The sequence below is a fragment of the Vipera ursinii genome, assembly GCF_947247035.1.
Source record: "Vipera ursinii genome assembly, chromosome: 4".
In the NCBI taxonomy this organism is placed as follows: Eukaryota; Metazoa; Chordata; class Lepidosauria; order Squamata; family Viperidae; genus Vipera; species Vipera ursinii.
This window is the reverse complement of record NC_139514.1, coordinates 2,252,575-2,271,275: the sequence shown is the minus strand read 5'-3', so window position 1 is coordinate 2,271,275 and position 18,701 is coordinate 2,252,575. Positions and strand designations below refer to the sequence as shown.

General features: G+C 49.8%; 1 protein-coding gene across 3 annotated transcripts; it reads right to left on the bottom strand.

Moving 5' to 3' along the window:
- Nucleotides 1–12,817: 12,817 nt before the first annotated feature.
- On the bottom strand, nucleotides 12,818–18,147 carry LOC310640465 (sialidase-3-like). 3 transcript variants are annotated; one of them, XM_083362751.1, is made up of 3 exons: nucleotides 18,067–18,147; nucleotides 15,169–15,374; nucleotides 12,837–14,071 (listed from the first exon to the last, which is right to left on the bottom strand). In XM_083362751.1, the coding sequence occupies exons 2-3, from the start codon at nucleotides 15,367–15,369 to the stop codon at nucleotides 13,043–13,045; spliced, it is 1,230 nt and encodes a 409-aa protein (XP_083218877.1). In that variant the 5' UTR covers nucleotides 15,370–15,374; nucleotides 18,067–18,147; the 3' UTR covers nucleotides 12,837–13,042. The 3 variants fall into 3 exon arrangements, with proteins under 3 accessions (XP_083218878.1, XP_083218877.1, XP_083218876.1); XM_083362750.1 differs by lacking the exon at nucleotides 18,067–18,147 and adding an exon at nucleotides 16,311–16,365 and having other exon boundaries at nucleotides 12,839–14,071; nucleotides 15,169–15,881; XM_083362752.1 differs by lacking the exon at nucleotides 15,169–15,374 and having other exon boundaries at nucleotides 12,818–14,071; nucleotides 18,067–18,135.
- Nucleotides 18,148–18,701: the final 554 nt, after the last annotated feature.

The following is an 18,701-nucleotide window of genomic DNA, read 5'->3' as shown; positions in this document are numbered from 1 at the left end:
AGCATCTGGTGCCTTAGGGAAACCCCTAACCCACCCGAAAGGGAACATCTGGTGTGCCTTAGGGGAACCCCTAACCCACCTGGAAGGGAACATCTGGTGTGCCTTAGGGGAACCCCTAACCCACCCAGAAAGGGAACATCTGGTGCCTTAGGGGAACCCCTAACCCACCCGAAAGGGACCATCTGGTGCCTTAGGGGAACCCCTAACCCACCCGAAAGGGACCATCTGGTGCCTTAGGGGAACCCCTAACCCACCCGGAAGGGAACATCTGGTGCCTTAGGGGAACCCCTAACCCACCCGAAAGGGACCATCTGGGGCCTTCGTAGGGGAACCCCTAACCCACCACGAAAGGGAACATCTGGTGCCTTCATAGGGGAACCCCTAACCCACCCGAAAGGGAGCATCTGGTGCCTTAGGGAAACCCCTAACCCACCCGAAAGGGAACATCTGGTGTGCCTTAGGGGAACCCCTAACCCACCACGAAAGGGACCATCTGGGGCCTTCGTAGAGGAACCCCTAACCCACCACGAAAGGGAACATCTGGTGCCTTAGGGGAACCCCTAACCCAACCGAAAGGGAACATCTGGTGCCTTAGGGGAACCCCTAACCCACCCGAAAGGGACCATCTGGTGCCTTAGGGGAACCCCTAACCCACCCGAAAGGGAACATCTGGTGCCTTAAGGGAACCCCTAACCCACCCGAAAGGGACCATCTGGGGCCTTCATAGGGGAACCCCTAACCCACCTGAAAGGGAACATCTGGTGCCTTCATAGGGGAACCCCTAACCCACCCGAAAGGGAGCATCTGGTGCCTTAGGGAAACCCCTAACCCACCCGAAAGGGAACATCTGGTGTGCCTTAGGGGAACCCCTAACCCACCCAAAAGGGAACATCTGGTGCCTTAGGGGAACCCCTAACCCACCCAGAAAGGGAACATCTGGTGCCTTAGGGAAACCCCTAACCCACCCAGAAGGGAACATCTGGTGCCTTAGGGGAACCCCTAACCCACCCGAAAGGGAACATCTGGTGCCTTAGGGGAACCCCTAACCCACCCGAAAGGGACCATCTGGGGCCTTCGTAGGGGAACCCCTAACCCACCCGAAAGGGACCATCTGGGGCCTTCGTAGGGGAACCCCTAACCCACCACGAAAGGGAACATCTGGTGCCTTCATAGGGGAACCCCTAACCCACCCGAAAGGGAGCATCTGGTGCCTTAGGGAAACCTCTAACCCACCCGAAAGGGAACATCTGGTGTGCCTTAGGGGAACCCCTAACCTACCCAGAAAGGGAACATCTGGTGCCTTAGGGAAACCCCTAACCCACCCGGAAGGGAACATCTGGTGCCTTAGGGGAACCCCTAACCCACCCGAAAGGGACCATCTGGGGCCTTCGTAGGGGAACCCCTAACCCACCACGAAAGGGAACATCTGGTGCCTTCATAGGGGAACCCCTAACCCACCCGAAAGGGAGCATCTGGTGCCTTAGGGAAACCCCTAACCCACCCGAAAGGGAACATCTGGTGTGCCTTAGGGGAACCCCTAACCCACCTGGAAGGGAACATCTGGTGTGCCTTAGGGGAACCCCTAACCCACCCAAAAGGGAACATCTGGTGCCTTAGGGGAACCCCTAACCCACCCGAAAGGGAACATCTGGTGTGCCTTAGGGGAACCCCTAACCCACCTGGAAGGGAACATCTGGTGTGCCTTAGGGGAACCCCTAACCCACCCGAAAGGGAACATCTGGTGCCTTAGGGGAACCCCTAACCCACCCAGAAAGGGAACATCTGGTGCCTTAGGGGAACCCCTCACCCACCCGGAAGGGAACATCTGGTGCCTTAGGAGAACTCCTAACCCTCCCGAAGGGGAACATCTGTAGCTCCTTCTGCTATCTCCCTTCTTACCTTTGGTGTGCCAGCCTTGAAGGCGAAGTCTTTATCTTATGCTTGTCTGCTTGGCCGGGTGGATTGCTTGTGCAATCAAAGAAGGTCTTAAAAAATGAGGCTCTTCCGCTATTTGGGGCTTCTTCCTCTCTTTTAGAGCAGCCCGTCTTTGTCCAGCTGCTAGGAACATAAAGCTTGAAGGCAAACCTCTGGTTTCCTGTATTTGTAATCAAGCAAAACCACCAAACCTGCACAGCAATCCAGTCTGAACCCCCCCTCCCCTCCCCGGCTCAAGCAGGACTCTCTCCAGCATCCCGGAGAAAAATGGGAATTCCCCCCTTTCCCCCCTCTCCAGGACTCCCCCCGGCCCAGGACTGCCCCTCCGCCAGAATCCCCCTTCCCCTCCCCCAGGATTGCCCCCTTCCCCTCTCCTGGGATCCCACCTCTCCCTTCCCGAGGATTCCGCCCTCCCCCCCCCCCGCCCCGATCTTGCTCGGCCGGATCGAGGTTGGATTCCCGCGGCCTCCGCGACCGCCGAGTCAGCGGGAAGGGGAGGAAGGGCGCCCGCGGGCGCCAGGCCCACCTTTTATTTTTATTTATTTTTATTTTAATTCCATTTATCTCCCGCCCTTCTCCGAAGACTCAGGGCGGCTTACAAGCTTAGCAGTAGCCTTCGTTCTATGTATATGCCTGCTTATTAGGGCTTTCACACACACACACCCCAAGCGGCATTATTACAAAGTCAGCTTAATTGCCCCCAACAATCTGGGTCCTCATTTGACCTACCTGGGAAGGATGGAAGGCTGAGTCAACCTTGAGCCTGGTGGGACTCGAACCTGCACTAATTGCAGGCAGCTGGTGTTACTGAAGGAGGCATTAGCCCACTGCTCCACCACTGCACCACTTGCAGCGCTTCACGAAATCTTTATTTATTAGTTGAATTTATATCCCGCCCTATTCCCGAAGGACTCAGGGCGGTTGACAGGGCAATTAAAACAGTACAAAAAAAAAGAATAACATGGAATTAAATTAGTACAGGCCCACCATTCCCAAGAACAATAAAATTAAAATTTTAAAATTCGTTTAATATCATTCAATTAAATACTTTAAAATTTAAAATCCCTCAGTCAAATAATAATACCAGTAGCGACATTCCCCCAAAAATAGCAATAGCGAACAGGTCTTGAGTAGTTATCATTTCTCATTGCTCATCATTGAAACCCATTTTTTCATATGTTAAGTAGATGTTAAATTTGTATATGGATTCACGCCTAAAGCTATGAGGGGGGAAAAATCCCAAGGGCAGACTATATTTTACTTGCAATATAGTATCAATAGTAATGGGGGACTTTAATTACCCCGATATCAACTGGGAGACAAACTCTGCACCAAGTGGAAGATCAAACAGATTCCTGACAAACCTAGCAGACAACTTTCTCCCCCAAAAAGTAGAGAAGGGAACTAGGGGATTAGCCATATTGGATTTAATTCTCACAAACAAGAGATGAAATGATAGAAGGTGTCGAAGCCACAGGAAGCTTGGGGGGAAGTGATCATGCAATATTGGAATTCAACATTCTGCAGGCACAAGCAATAGAACACAGCCAAACTAGAGTCTTGGACTTTAAAAGAGCTAATTTCAATAAACTTAGAGAGACCTTGAGAAGAATTCCATGGATGAGAATCCTAAAGGGGAAAACAACTCAAGAAGCTTGGGAAATTTTGAAAAGTGAGATAATAAAGGCACAATACCAACAAAGAAGAAAAATAACAGCTCTCAAAAGAAACCAGCATGGCTGCATAAAGAACTCTCTGATAAATTGAAAGATAAAAAGGACAAGTATAAGAATTGGAAAGAGGGGCACATAACTAAGTCAGAATATCAGCAAATAGCCCATGCCTGCAAAGATGAAGTGAGGAAAGCTAAGGCTCAAAATGAACTAAGGCTTGCGACCAAAGTCAAAAATAACAAAAAATGCTTCTTTCCACATATAAAAAACAAGAAAAAAGTTAAGGAAATGATTGGTCCATTAGTGGGGGAAAGTGGCAAGAAGGTGACAAGCAATAGGGAGAAAGCAGAACTATTTAATTCGTTTTTTGCATCTGTCTTTACACAAAGGGAAAAAACAGTCCAACCTACCCAAACCAGTGCCATAAAAAACAGAATAGAAACGCAAGTTAAGATAGGCAAGAAAATGGTAAGTGAGCACCTGTCCAGCCTAGACGAGTTCAAATCACCAGGACCAGATGGATTACACCCCAAGGTTCTCAAGTAACTGGCAGACGTGATCTCAGAACCACTGAACTATATTTTTCAAAGATCCTGGAGCACTGGGGAACTACCAGAGGACTGGAAGAGAGCTGATGTAGTTCCCATCTTCAAAAAAGGGGAAAAAACAGATCCAGGAAACTACAGACCTATCAGCCTGACCTCAATACCTGGGAAGATTCTGGAAAAGATAATCAAACAACAAATCAGCGAACACCTTGATGCAAACAAAGTCATCACTAAAAGTCAACATGGGTTTGTCAAAAACAGATCATGCCAGACAAATCTTATCACATTCTTTGACCAAGTGACAAAACTAGTGGACCAGAGGAACGCTGTAGATATAATTTACTTGGACTTCAGTAAGGCATTCGATAAAGTAGATCACAACCTACTACTTGATAAGATAGAAAAATGTGGGTTAGATAGCATCACCACCAGATGGATTCGTAGCTGACTGACTGGCTGTACTCAGCGTGTGGTCCTCAATGGAACGGCATCTACATGGAAGGAAGTGTGTAGTAGGGTGCCCCAGGGCTCTGTTCTGGGCCCAGTGCTCTTCAATATCTTCATTAATGATTTGGATGAGGGGATAGATGGGGAACTCATCAAATTTGCAGACGACACCAAGCTGGCAGGAATAGCCAATACTCCAGAAGATAGGCTTAAGATACAGGAGGATCTGGACAGACTCGAACACTGGGCACTATCTAACAAAATGAAATTCAATGGTGAAAAAAGTAAGGTTCTACACTTAGGCAGGAAAAATCAAATGCATAGGTATAGTATAGGTGGTACCTTGCTCAATAGTAGTAACTGTGAGAGGGATCTCGGAGTCTTAGTAGACAATCACTTAAATATGAGCCAGCCGTGTGCTGCAGCTGCCAAAAAAGCCAACACAGTACTAGGCTGCATTAACAGAGGGATAGAATCAAGATCACGTGAAGTACTAATACCACTTTACAAAGCCTTGGTAAGGCCACACCTGGAATACTGCATCCAGTTTTGATCACCACGATGTAAAAAAGATGTCGAGACTCTAGAAAGGGTACAGAGAAGAGCAACAAAGATGATTAGGGGGCTGGAGGCTAAAACATATAGGGAACGGTTGCTGGAATTGGGTATGTGTAGTTTAATGAAGAGGGACGTGGTGGCTCAGTGGGTTAGGACGCTGAGCTTGTCGATCAGAAGGTCGGCAGTTTGGCGGGTCGAATCCCGAGTGCTGCGTAACAGATTGAGCGCCTGTTACTCGTCCCAGCTTCTGCCAACCTAGCAGTTCGAAAGCACGTAAAAATGCAAGTAGAAAAATAGGGACCACTACGGTGGGAAGGTAACAGCGTTCCATGCGCCTTTGGCGTCTAGTCATGCTGGCCACATGACCACGGATACGTCCTCGGACAAGCGCTGGCTCTTCGGCTTTGAAACGGAGATGAGCACCGGCCCCTAGAGTTGGAAACGACTAGCACGCATGTGTGGGGGAACCTTTACCTTTACCTTTTTAGTTTAATGAAGAGAAGAGTGAGGGGGTGACATGATAGCAGTGTTCCAATATCTCAGGGGCTACCACAAAGAAGAGGGAGCCAAGCTATTCTCCAAAGCACCTGAAGGCAGGACAAGAAGCAATGGATGGAAACTAGTCAAGGAGAGAAGCAACCTAGAGCTAAGGAGAAACTTCCTGACAGCTAGAACAATTAACCAGTGGAACCTCCTGCCTCCAGAGGTGGTGAATGCTCCAACACTGGAGGTTTTTAAGAAGAGACTGGACAGCCATTTGCCTGAAATGGTATAAGGTTTCCTGCCTGAGCAGGGGGTTGGACTAGATGACCTCCAAGGTCCCTTCCAACATTATTATTATTATTATTATTATTATTATTATTATTATTATTATTATTATTATTATTATTATTATTATTATTATTATTATTATTATTATAGCTTTAACTTCCAAGAGGTCTTTTCTTCTACAATTAATGTGATATCTCTTACAATCATACTAAAAGTAAACACCACCAATAACAATTGGGAATAATAATAATAATAATAATAATAATAACAACAACAACAACAACAACAACAATAATAATAATAATAATAATAATAATAATAATAATAATAATAATAATAGTAATAAAGTTGGAAGGGACCTTGGAGGTCATCTACTCCAACCCCCTGCTCCTCCTCAGTAGAGGAAAACAGAAAGGAAATAGCTGGAGGTTTAAAAAAAAGGAAAGCTGTGGTGGAGGGGCAAGTGGGGGGGGGGGGTCCTGGGATCGCTGAAGTCCGGACGCTGAGGCGGCCGTTGCTCGTGTAAAATTCAGGGTAGCCAAAAGTCGGCACGCGCAGCTCTCCAAACCTCAACCGTCCTGTTTGCAGAGTTTCCGCCTTCGTCAAACATGATCTTCAAATCGGTGGCAGCGGTTTGGAGGCCCTGGGGGGAGGGGCAGGGCGCTCGGGCTGAAAACGGCGCCGCGACCCAGCGCCCGTCGCCAGGGAGACTCGCCGCCGCTGCCGCGCAGGTGCCTCCCAAGGCTGCAAGCTTCGCACCGGAAGCCCGGCATCTGGGGAAGCGGCAGCGAAAGGGCCGCCACCCTTTCCCCCCACCCGGCTTCAGTTGGGAGTTTTGTGCTCTCGAAGTTGGCGAGGACTTTTCGGGCTAGCTAGGAGAAGAGAAGCCGGGCCCTTCCTCCTCGGGAGCCATGAGCAGGTGTGGGAAGTGGTGCAAGCGCGGCCTCGTGAAATTTGCCCGCACCCTCTTCAAACTCGTCACGGGCAGGCTTAGCAAAGGTAAAGGCGAGGAGTAAAGGTGACGTGGGAATGGCAGGCGGCAGAGGGAGGGAGGGAGGGAGGGAGGGAGGAAAAGGAGCGAGAAGGCCAGTCGACGCCATTCCACAATCGTTGCGTTTAGGGAGCGGAAGGGTTCCCGGTTCCCATCGGAGAGGGCGTTTGCTGCGCTTGTGGCGTTTTGCAGGCCGAGAAAGGTGTGCTAACTGTTTGTTGGGTCACTTCCGGGCGATCACGGGGGCCCTGGACGATGTGGGCTTTTGCAGCCAAGCCTGGTAGGAAAAGGCTTCATCGGGACACGCTTTCCTGCTTAGGGGGCTTCCGAAGCTACGAATCGCCAGTTTGCAGCAGTAGTGGCAGCAGCTGGAAGGCGGCGTGAAAACCGGTCCGCGAACCTCTTGTTTCCTGGGGGGAAGAGTTGGAGCCTGTTGTTTTGCGCACGCACATGCGCGCCCATGCGCACCCTTCTTTGCGGCTCCCAGTTTTTTCTTTTCTGAGGGAACCGGTTCCGAGTGGCTCTTTTCACTGTTTCGGGTTGCCGGCCCTTGCCCTAGAGCCAACCAATGGTGGTCCTGGAGACGGCCTGTCTGAGGAGCTGGCGACCGTTACCCAACTCCCTGCTTAAGCAATCTCACAGCATTCAAAACCCACGTGGTACAGTTCAAGCAAACTAGGCCCAATACATTACAGGGGGGCTAAACTATTTTTACACACATCAAAGGTGGCTTTCTCCTTCTAAGTTTGCCATTGGCCCATTTCTCAGTTGCTTGCCGCTGCAGTACGCTTCAGTTTTTATTTATTGGTATCCTGCCATTATGATTTTTAGAAATAACCCAAGGCAGCAAATATATCCAACACACGTTCCTCCTATTTTCCTCACAACAACAACCCTGTGAGATGGGCTGGGCTCAGAAGGATGGACTAGTCCCCCAGCCGTCTTTCATGCCTAAGGCGGGACTAGAACTCTCCGTCTCCTGGTGATTGGCCCAAAGTCACCCATTCAACTTTTTTGCCTAAAGTCGCTTAGTGATTGGCCCAAAGTCACCAATTTTTCTTCTGTGCCTAAGGCGGGACTAGAATTCACCGTCTCCTGGTAATCGGCCCCAAATTATCCAGCCAGCTTTCCCGGCTAAAGCAGGACTAGATTTCTTAGCACCCTACGCAGGTTTTCCTGCTATTGTGTTGTTTCTGTAAACTTCGTTACTAATATTTGCTTCTAAGAAAGTGTTGCTTTGATAAGTGGATAATACTAGAAATTAATTTCCGGTGTAGGGGGGAAATTCCACAATTCTGCACCAGTTGATATCAGGGTAGTTAAAGTCTCCCATTACTACTGTGGTATGTTTCCTACGTTACGTTTGATTAGCAAAAAGTTCATCTATATTTCCTCTCCTTGGTTGGGTGGCCTGTAGTATACACCTATAGTAATGTCATTCCCACCCCACTTTCATGCCTAAGGTATTACTAGAATTCCTTGTCTCCTGGAGATTGGTTCAGAGTCACCCAGCTGGTTTTCATGGCTAAGCCGGGACTAGAACTCACCGTCTCCTGCTTTCTAGGGTTTTGCTTAAATAGATGGGGTTTGGTCTCTGTTCCAGGGAATAGAATGTGTGATTTATTTTAGGTAGATTAAAAAAAAAAACAATTCCCATTTTACTTGATGTTATAACCTAAAAGGGGAATTTTAAAAAAAATGATATACCGCTGGTCTGTGACTCCAGAAAAATTGTCTAGAATGTATAAAGGCCCTTCAAAATTATGTCGGAAATATGGACAATATTAACAATCATTTTATTATATGCTTGGTGGATTTGTAAAAAAAAGGCCAGAAATTTCTAGGTTCAAAGACATATTTATTTATTAGATTTTCTTCATGGCATCTTTATTACTTTATAAATGCAAAGAGTTTTTAAAGAGCAACATTCAATCGAAATCCGATCGTTTTCTTGCTGGGGCTAGGGGATGCGAAAAAAGTCATTGAACATATTAATTAGTCATTTTAATATGATTATTCATCTGAGGTTATTAATGTGTGCAAAAATGGAAACAACTCTGAAATTTTCAGGAACGGCTGATGACAGAACAAGCAGAGGTGGCAAAACTGATTCAGAGAAAGATCAAGAACTACATTTGTCAGTGATTGCAAATCTCTTATGGACATTTTGCTGAAAAAAGAAGGCAAAAAAAATTAAACTTAGACTAAGTGTATTAATTAGAAGACTGAGAAAACGAGTAGGTTATGGAAAGAAGTAAATTATGATGTAATTTTAGAGGGAGAGGGCAAAATATACCTGTATCTATAACCGCTGTCAAGAAGGTCAGAGCCTGCTTCAATATGATAATAATAATAATAAAGTTGGAAGGGACCTTGGAGGTCATCTAGTCCAACCCCGTGACAAGCAAAGGCAAGAAACCCGTGACAAGCAAAGTTCGTGGTGAAGGCAGATTCTCTTAGCTCACCGTGCGACTCACTTAACAACTGTATCAAGAAAGGTTGTACAATGGGTCAAAACTCGCTTAGCAACTGTCTTGCTTACCGACGGAAATGTGATTGACCTCATGATTTTCCTAATGTGTTGATTTCTTCATGATGCTCCTGTTTGCCTGACTTATCTAGCTTGCAGAGTGTGTGTGTGTGTGTGTATCATTTGAACACCAGCTGCGCAATTCCCTGACAGAAAATATACAAGCATCTATAACCACTGTCAAGAAGATCAGATTATATTTTATATAATTCTTTTATTTTGTCACGTTTTCTTTTTTCACTATTTACTATTTTTCTTTATTGACTTTAGTTTCCTTTCTGGTTGTTGTTGTTGTTGTTGTTGTTGTTATTATTATTATTATTATTATTATTATTATTATTATTATTATTATTATTATTATTATTATTTGATTTTATTTACCGCCCTATTCCCGAAGGACTCAGGGCGGTTCACAGGGCAAGTTAAAACAATACCAAAAAAAAAAGGAAAGATAAAATAGAATTAAATTAATACTAGCCCACAGGATTAAGACAAAGCACCTTGAATCTCACCCAGAGGGCAACTGGAAGCCAATGCAGCTCGCAGAGAAGAGGTGTTACATGAGAGTATCGGGAAACTCCCATTACTACTCGCGCGGCTGCATTCTGCACCAGCTGAAGCCTCCGAGTGGTCCTCAAGGGCAGCCCCATGTAGAGACCGTTGCAGTAGTCTAACCGGGAGGTTACGAGTGCATGAGTGACTCTGCGTAGGGCATCTCAGTCCAGATAGGGCCGTAACTGGCGCACCAGGCGAACCTGGGCGAAAGCCCCCCTGGTCACGGCTCCTATGTGATCTTCCAAACTGAGCTGTGAATCCAGGAGGGCGCCCAAGTTACGAGCCCTACCAACGGGGGGGTAACACCTCACCCTCCATCGTTAATGATGGAGAAAAATGGTTCACTCGAGATGCCGGTATGTACAGCCACTCAGTCTTGGCAGGATTGAGTCGGAGCCTGTTTCTCCCCATCCAAACCCGGACCACTTCCAGGCAACAGGACATCACGTCGAGGGCATCACTGGGTTGGTTCAGGGTGGAAAGAAAAAGCTGGGTATCATCAGCATACTGATGATACCCCACCCCGAAACCACGAATGATCTCACCCAGCGGCTTCATATAGATGTTGAACACGAGGGGAGAGAGGACCGACCCCTGAGGAACTCCACAAACGAGAGGCCTCGGGGCGGACCTCTGCCCTCCCGTCAACACCGACTGCGAGCGGCCCAGGAGATAGGAGAACCACCGTAAAACAGTGCCCCCCACTCCCAACCCCCTGAGACGTCCCAGTAGGATACCATGGTCGATGGTATCGAAAGCCGCCGAGAGGTCTAATAGGACTAGGACAGAGGAATATCCCCTGTCCCGGGCCCTCCAGAGATCAATCATCAGCGCGACCAATGCCATCTCCGTGCTGTACCTGGGCCTGAAACCCAATTGGTACGGGTCAAGATAATCAGTTTCCTCCAGGAACAGAGGGAGCTGATGCGCTACCACACTCTCAACAACCTTCGCCAAAAAGCGAAGGTTGGAGACCGGACGATAGTTATTCAGAATAGCCGGGTCCAGGGCAGGCTTCTTGAGGAGGGGTCTCACCACCGCCTCCTTCAAGGCGGCAGGAAAACTACCCTCACTCAAAGAAGCAGATATCACTGCCTGGAACCAGCCTCGTGTCCCTTCCCGAGCTGAATAAAGCAGCCAGGAGGGGCACGGGTCCAATAAACAGGTGGTAGAGCTCAGCCTCCCCATAATCCTGTCCACCTCCTCGGGAGTCACAGGATCGAATTCAGTCCAGATAATACTGCTCTCAAGACCGCTCAATTCCTCCACATCAGACTCTGCCCAGTCAGAGTCCAAACCGGCCCGAATCTGAGCAATTTTGTCCACCAGATGCTGACTAAACTCCTCGGCCCAACCCTGTAAGGGCTCCTCCCTCACCTCCTGATTAAGGAGGGAGCGAGTCACCCTAAACAGGGCGGCCGGGCGATTATCTGCGGACGTGATGAGGGCAGCGAAGTAATTAGACTTCGCCGTCCTCATCGCCGCGAGGTAAGACCTAGTAAAAGATCTTAGTCGCAATCGGTCAGATTCAGACCGGCTGGATCTCCAACAGCTCTCCAGACTCCGTCTCCGACGCTTCATCTCCCGGAGCTCCACAGAAAACCATGGAGCCCATCGGGATCTGCGCCAGGTCAGGGGTTGCAAGGGTACAACACGGTCGACTGCCTCGGTGGCAGCCCTCTCCCAGGCTTCCACCAAGGCATCGGCCGGGCTGTGAGTGAAGGAGATAGGTATAGACCCAAGCGCCGTCTGGAACCGTTCTGGATCCATTGGGCGCCTGGATCCATTGGTCGGTTCCGCAGCCCAGCAGCGAGGGGTAGCGTATCGGAAGACCAACCGCAGGAGATGATGATCGGACCATGACAGGGGGACAGTAGTTGGCGAACCCCCTCCCAGATCATCAAACCGCCGCCCAGATAGAAAAACCAGGTCGAGAGTGTGACCCCCTCCATGGGTCGGACCCTGAATTATTTGGGTCAGGTCCATGGCCGTCATGGAGGCCATGAACTCCCGAGCTAACTCTGACGACCCGCCCAGGGAAGGAAGGTTGAAATTGCCCAGAACGATAAGTCTGGGAAATTCAACCACCAACTCTGAAAAGGTGTCGAGAAGCCCGGGCAGGGCCGTTGCAACACAGCTGGGCGCCAGGTATGTCAGCAACAAGCCCAATTGAGCCCCAGAGCCACACCTCAGGAGGAGGGACTCACTCCCGCCAATCTGTACGACAGTGGCCTCCCGCGGGTATAAGGTCTCCCGTATAACCACCGCCACACCCCCGTGGTTAGTTCCTATGATGTTTTTTTAAACTCTGTTAAAATTTTCTTTTTTGTCACGTTTTCTTTTTTTTCACTATTTACTATTTTTCTTTATTGGCTTTAGTTTCCTTTCTGGTTAGTTCCTGTTCTGTGTTTTAACATTGTTAAAAATTTCTCTCATAAAAGATATGTATAAAAAGTCTGTGATTTAATCCTCCTCTGGTGCTGATGGGCTCCAGAGATGTGGGCCTGGCTTGTATAGGGAGTTACCGTATTTTCCGACGTATAAGACGACTGGGCGTATAAGACGACCCCCCAACTTTTCAGATGATTTTATTTATTTATTTATTTATTTAGTTGCATTTGTATACCGCCCTTTCCCTGAGGACTCAGGGCGGTTTACAGGGAATTAAAAAATCCAACATACAAAAGTTAAAACCATATTAAAAAAATATTAAATTAACCCTGTACACAATTAAAACCCCAATTAAAAAATTTCTCCTCAAGATTTTTCGTCTTATACGCCGGAAAATCAGCGAGCCCGGGAAGGCACGCCCTCCCCTCTCACTGTGGAGGAAGCAGGGCAGGCTGGCGTCTGGCGGGGAACAGCCAGGGAGCGCGCGCGTGCGCAGGACTGCCCTGCCGGCTCCCGCCAGACGCCAGCCTGCCCTGCTTCCTCCACAGTGAGAGGGGAGGGCGTGCCTTCCCGGGCTCGCTGATTTTCCGGCGTATAAGACGACTGGGCGTATAAGACGACCCCCCAACTTTTGAGATGATTTTCATGGGTTAAAAAGTTGTCTTATACGCCGGAAAATACGGTAATCCTTTTCCTCACAGTTTGCGTCCTGAGTTTTCAAGAGTTTTGCGCCACTGAACAATCGGAAGGCGATCTCTTCGTAGGACGTCGACTTTCCACATTCGAACAAACAGCCAAAGAAGAGGGGATTTTCCCCGGTGCAAACAGCCATGTCTGAGTAGCCACTGGGTCCTGTGTTCAAGATCCATGGCGTCTTCCAGGAATTCTCCTCCAACGGACAGGGGTTCAAATAGACGCCCAGATCCGCACGCTCCTTTCGGTTGGTGGGCTGGGAGAAGATCAACCATGATTCGGGGGTCTTTGAGGAGGCCAAGGGAGAACCCAGTTGTGGTGAAGGAAAGCTCACCACGCTGCCTTGGCATCCTTTAGGAGGTTCCTCCAGCTTCTGAGATTGGAAGGGGGCTTCAAAGCGGATTCCACCGTCTCTGCTGAAGGCCTCCACTCGGTATCCGTCACCGCCACGGGCGTTACAGTATAACACCGGGCTGTTGTTCTGGTCCACCAGCTCCGCCATTTGGCACTCCGAGGCCGGCAGCGGTTTTCGGAGAAGCTGGCCCTTCAGCCACGTCCTTCCACCGTCATCACTGTAGAAGGCGAAGGGGTGCGGTTTGGTGCCACAGTACATCGGGTGTCCAAACCAACGTGTGTGGATGTAGCAAGCGTAGGCTGGGACCATTAGCCGCCCGGAGCTCAGCTGCACCCCGTGGCCCGGTCCCACAGCAAACGTGGCCCAGTTGCGCACATCCTCTCCGATCACCTGTTCGGTTACGTCCATCGTTGGGCTCCAGGTGCGTCCGCCATCTTTGCTGAAGATGTAGGCCAGCCTGGCCGCGTTTTTGCTCCTCCTGATCTGGTCTTCGTTCGTGATATGGTCAAGCACACAAATGAAGAACAGGAAAACGGTGGCATCCTTGGCCTCGTAGACGGGGCAGGGGCTCATGGTGCGGCGTTTTGGCAATGTGGCCGTGGTGAGACATTCTTGGGGACCCCACTAGAGAGAAGATACGAAATGGTCAGATATGAAGAAATCCACCGGATCCTTGATAATCACGTCGGCTTCTTTTGGCAAAGCCAAGACTTGGGACCTGTTTCGGCTCTCTTGCACTAAACCATGTTTTGTTTTAAGCCCAGTGAGGCAGCAAGCCACGGCGTTCTAATTCATGCATGAGGCACAGGAATCCTCGTCTTACGACCACAACGGAGCCCGTTTCTGTTGCTAAGTCGAGAAATTCGTGAAGCGAGCTCTCTCCCCGTTTTACAACCTGCCTTGCCACAGTTGTTAAGTTAGTAGCACGTTTGAGGTGAAACTGGCTTCCCTCGTTGACTTTGCTTGTCCGAAGGGGATCACACGACATACACACACACACCCGGGACACTGCAACCATCGTAAGTATGGACCACTTGCCAAGCATCCGAATTTTGATCGCGTGACCACGGGGATGCTGCAACGGTCATAAGTGGGAAACGTGGTCCTAAGACTCTTTTCCCAGTGCCGTTGCAACTTGGAATGCACTGAAAGAAGCCGAGTTTGATGCCAACCAAACCTAGTATGCTGCAATAAGGTAGCAACCCCGGATGTTCCTTGGTGGTTTTGTGAATGCAGCCATACGGGTAGTCCTCAACTTACAATGCTTTGTTTAGCGGCCGTTTGAAGCTACAACGGCAGTCAAAAAGGGGACTTGTGACATGGTTCACCCTTACTGTAGCATCCCCATGGTCACGTGATCAAACCCTGGGCCACTGACCTGCATTTACATCCGTCACAGTTTCCTAGGCTCACGTGATTTCCCCCATTTGTAACTTTCAGAGAAGCAAAGTCGATGGGGGAAGCCAGATTACTGAACCACGGTGGCAAGGAAGGTCGTAAAATGGGGCAAGACTCATTGAACAATTATCTCGCTTAGCAACCGGAAATGCTGGGCCCAATTACAGTCGTAAGTTGAAGACTGTCTATACTACCACGACATGGGGTGCTTCTGAATCCACCTGAAAGGTGAAAGGTGAACGCGTGGGGTGCTTCTGAATCCACCTGAAAGGTGAAAGGTGAAACAACCAGAGGCAAAAGCTAGTGTTGGATTCTGGGGTTACCTTGACGGACAAGCCCTCTTTGCGTCCGCGTCGCATCACCAAGGACTTGGCATCTTGGTCCCAGGGCGAGGAGCGCTCCTCCGCAAAGGCCAGGAAGGTGGACTCCGAGGGCAGGTAGAGCAGAGCCGGGACACGGTAAGTGACCCCGTTTTTCTGGCGGAAGAGGGTCACTTTCTCAGAGACCCCCAAAGTCTCAGCCATTTTTCCTGGAGACGGGAAAATTCCAGCAGGGGAAAAAAAAGAGACGCCAAATAGTCGTTTCTAATCTCCAGCAATAGAATTTCCAGCTTGTTTGAATGCCCCGTCGAGAAAGTTAAGATAAGTGGACTTCAACTCCCAGAATTCCTCAGCCAGCCAGGAGAATTCTGGGAGTTGAAGACCACCCATCTTCAAGATCCTGAGGCTGAGCATTATGGTTTAGAACAGGGCTCTTCAAACGTGGCCCTTTTATGACTTGTGGACTTGGCTGGCTGAGGAATTCTGGGAGTTGAAGTCCACAAGTCATAAAAGGGCCAGGTTTGAAGAGCCCTGGTTTAGAATGATCAACGTTCCCCATCCTTAGCCTCTTTCTTTTTTCTTTTTTTTAAGATCAATGGACTTCAACTCCCAGAATTCCTCAGCCAGCCAAGTAATTCTGGGAGTTGAAATCCGCCCAACATCGTCCAAATTGACAAGGTTGAGAAACAGGTGTCTTTTAATTTTTCTTGATGTTACTGTATTATAATAATAATAATAATAATAATAATAATAATAATAATAATAATAATAATAATAATAATAATAATAATAATAATAATAATAATAATAATTTTATTTGTATACCGCCCTTCTCCCGAAGGACTCAGGGCGGTGAACATGTTAAAAGACAAGAATACAAAAATTAAAAGAGATTAAACAAGATGCCCAAGAACTATAACAATAAGTTAAAATACATAAAAAGCAATAAAACCCAAACCCATCACCCATCAGGCCAGGCCGGCTTGTTCGAACAGGTAGGTCTTTAGGTCGCGCCGGAAGGAGCGAAAGTTGGGCGCCATCCGGAGCTCAACCGGAAGAATCTCACACGGAAGACAACTGGGAGCCAATGCAGCTCGCGGAGGGAGCAAGGGTGTAACATGGGAGTATCGGGAAACTCCCAACACAACTCTGAAGTTCATTTCAGTTCAAATGCCTTAATCAGAAAAACAGTTGCTTCCTCCCCCCCCCCCCCCCCGCAGCCCGGCTTCCTTTTTCCATTGGGCTGACGTTTCAGGATGGAAAGTATTTGGGGGGGGGGTTCCGCTTTCTGTGGTGATGGTGGGGGAAGAGAAAGATGGGGAGGGGCCGTGAATGATGGGACCCGAAAGGCGTGCCTGGCTGAGGAATTCTGGGAATTGAATCCCACAAGTCATAAAAGGGCCAGGTTTGAAGACGCCAGCCCTAGGGATTTTGAGTCTAAGCCAGGGGTAGGCAACCTTAGCTCTTTTATGACTCATGGACTTCAACTCCCAGAATTCCTGAGCCAACATGGGGGAACTGTGGCCCCTTCATGACTCGTGGACTTCAGCTCCCCGAATTCCTGAGCCAGCATGGGGGAAACTTTGGCCCCTTCATGACTCGTGGACTTCAACTCCCAGAATTCCTGAGCCAGCATGGGGGAAACTTTGGCCCCTTCATGACTGGTGCACTACAACTCCCCGAATTCCTCAGCCAGCAGAAATATTTTTGGAAATATTTAAAAGGCGGAATATATTTCCCTAAAGGATTTTAAAAGCAGAAACCAACCCCACCCCAAAGTCTCTGTGTCCCAAACAGAAACCAAGTCTGCAAAAATGCAGATGTGATAATAATAATAATAATAATAATAATAATAATAATAATAATAATAATAATAATAATAATACGAAGAAGAAGAAGAAGAAGAAGAAGAAGAAGAAGAAGAAGAAGAAGTTGCAAGGGACCTTGGAGGTCATCTAGTCCAACCCCCTGCTCAGGCAGGAAACCCTATACCTGCACCATGGGGAGGGGGGAAGAGAGGAAGCAGCCCCCCCGGCCCCATGGAAGGAGGGCAAAGCAGTCTTCTGCAGTTGGGGGTCATGTCCGCACCCCCCCCCTTTGGGATGCAGAGGAGCTGGCGTTTTCTACCCCTCCCCGAGGATTCCCCCTCCCTCTAGTTTCTCCCCTTCCCCAGAATTTCATTTCCCCCTGGATTCCTTCTAGAGCCCCCCCCCCCGGTTTCTCCTTTCTCCCTCCCCCAGGATTCCCCTCCCCTCTCCCTCAGGACTTCCTCTCCCCCAGGATTTCTCCTCCCCTCCCCTGGGGTTCCCTCTGTCCCTCCCCAGGATTCCCCCTTCCCAGGACTCCCCCTCCCCCAGGCTCCCCTCCCCTCCCCCCTGTCTCTCCCCAGGAATCCCCCTCCCCCTGAACTTCCTTCCCCAGGATTCCCCCCCCCCTTTTACTCCCCCTTCCCCTTCATTCCCCCTCCCCCTGAGCTCCCCTTCCCGCCCCAAGATTCCCCCTCTCCCTGAATTCCCTCTTTCCCCCCCCAGGATTCCCCCTCCCCCAGGATTCCCCTCCCCTCCCCTGGGGTTCCCTCTGTCCCTCCCCAGGATTCCCCCTCCCCAGGACTCTCCCTCCCCCTCCCCCAGGCTCCCCTCCCCTCCCCCCTCCCCTCTGTCTCCCCCCAGGAATCCCCCTCCCCCTGAACTTCCTTCCCCAGGATTCCCCCCCCCTTGAACTCCCCCTTCCCCTTCATTCCCCCTCCCCCTGAGCTCCCCTTCCCCCCCAGGATTCCCCCTCCCCCTGAATTCCCTCTTTCCCCCCCCCCAGGATTCCCCCTCCCCCTGAGCTTCTTCTTCCCCCTCCCCCAGGATTGCCCTTCCTCTCTCCCCCGGGGATTTCCCCCCCCCCCCCGCTCACAGATTTGCGCATCTGCGGCCGCCGCTGTAAGCGCTCTGGGCGAGGATCGCCAACCCCGGAACTCCCGGCTCTCCTCTTCCGTCTCCTTCTCCGCTCCGCGGCTCCTCCTCCGGCAACCCAGCTCCACCCGATCGAGATGGGGCTCCTGCGGAGCGCCACCGCCCGGGCCCAGACACCGCAGAGTCACGGGGAGACGGAGGAAGGGCGCTTGCCCGGGCGCCCGCGGGCGCCGGGCTCCATCTTGCAGCGCATCGGGCTCCACCTTGCAGGAAAAGGCGGGGAGGGGGGGGCAGAAATCCGGACGCCCGGATTCTGATGAAGCTCTTATGCAGGGGTCTTCAAACTTGGCCCTTTGATGACTCGTGGACTTCAACTCCCAGAATTCCTCAGCCAGGCACGCTGGCTGAGGAATTCTGGGAATTGAAGTCCACGAGTCATCAAAGGGCCAAGTTGGAAGACCCCTGCTCTTATGCAACAAGCAGGTCATCTATAGGGTGCGTAACTTGGGGGTCCTTCAAACTCGGCCCTTTTATGACTCGTGGACTTCAACTCCCAGAATTCCTCAGCCAGGCATGCTGGCTGAGGAATTCTGGGAGTTGAAGTCCACAAGTCATAAAAGGGCCAAGTTGGAAGAC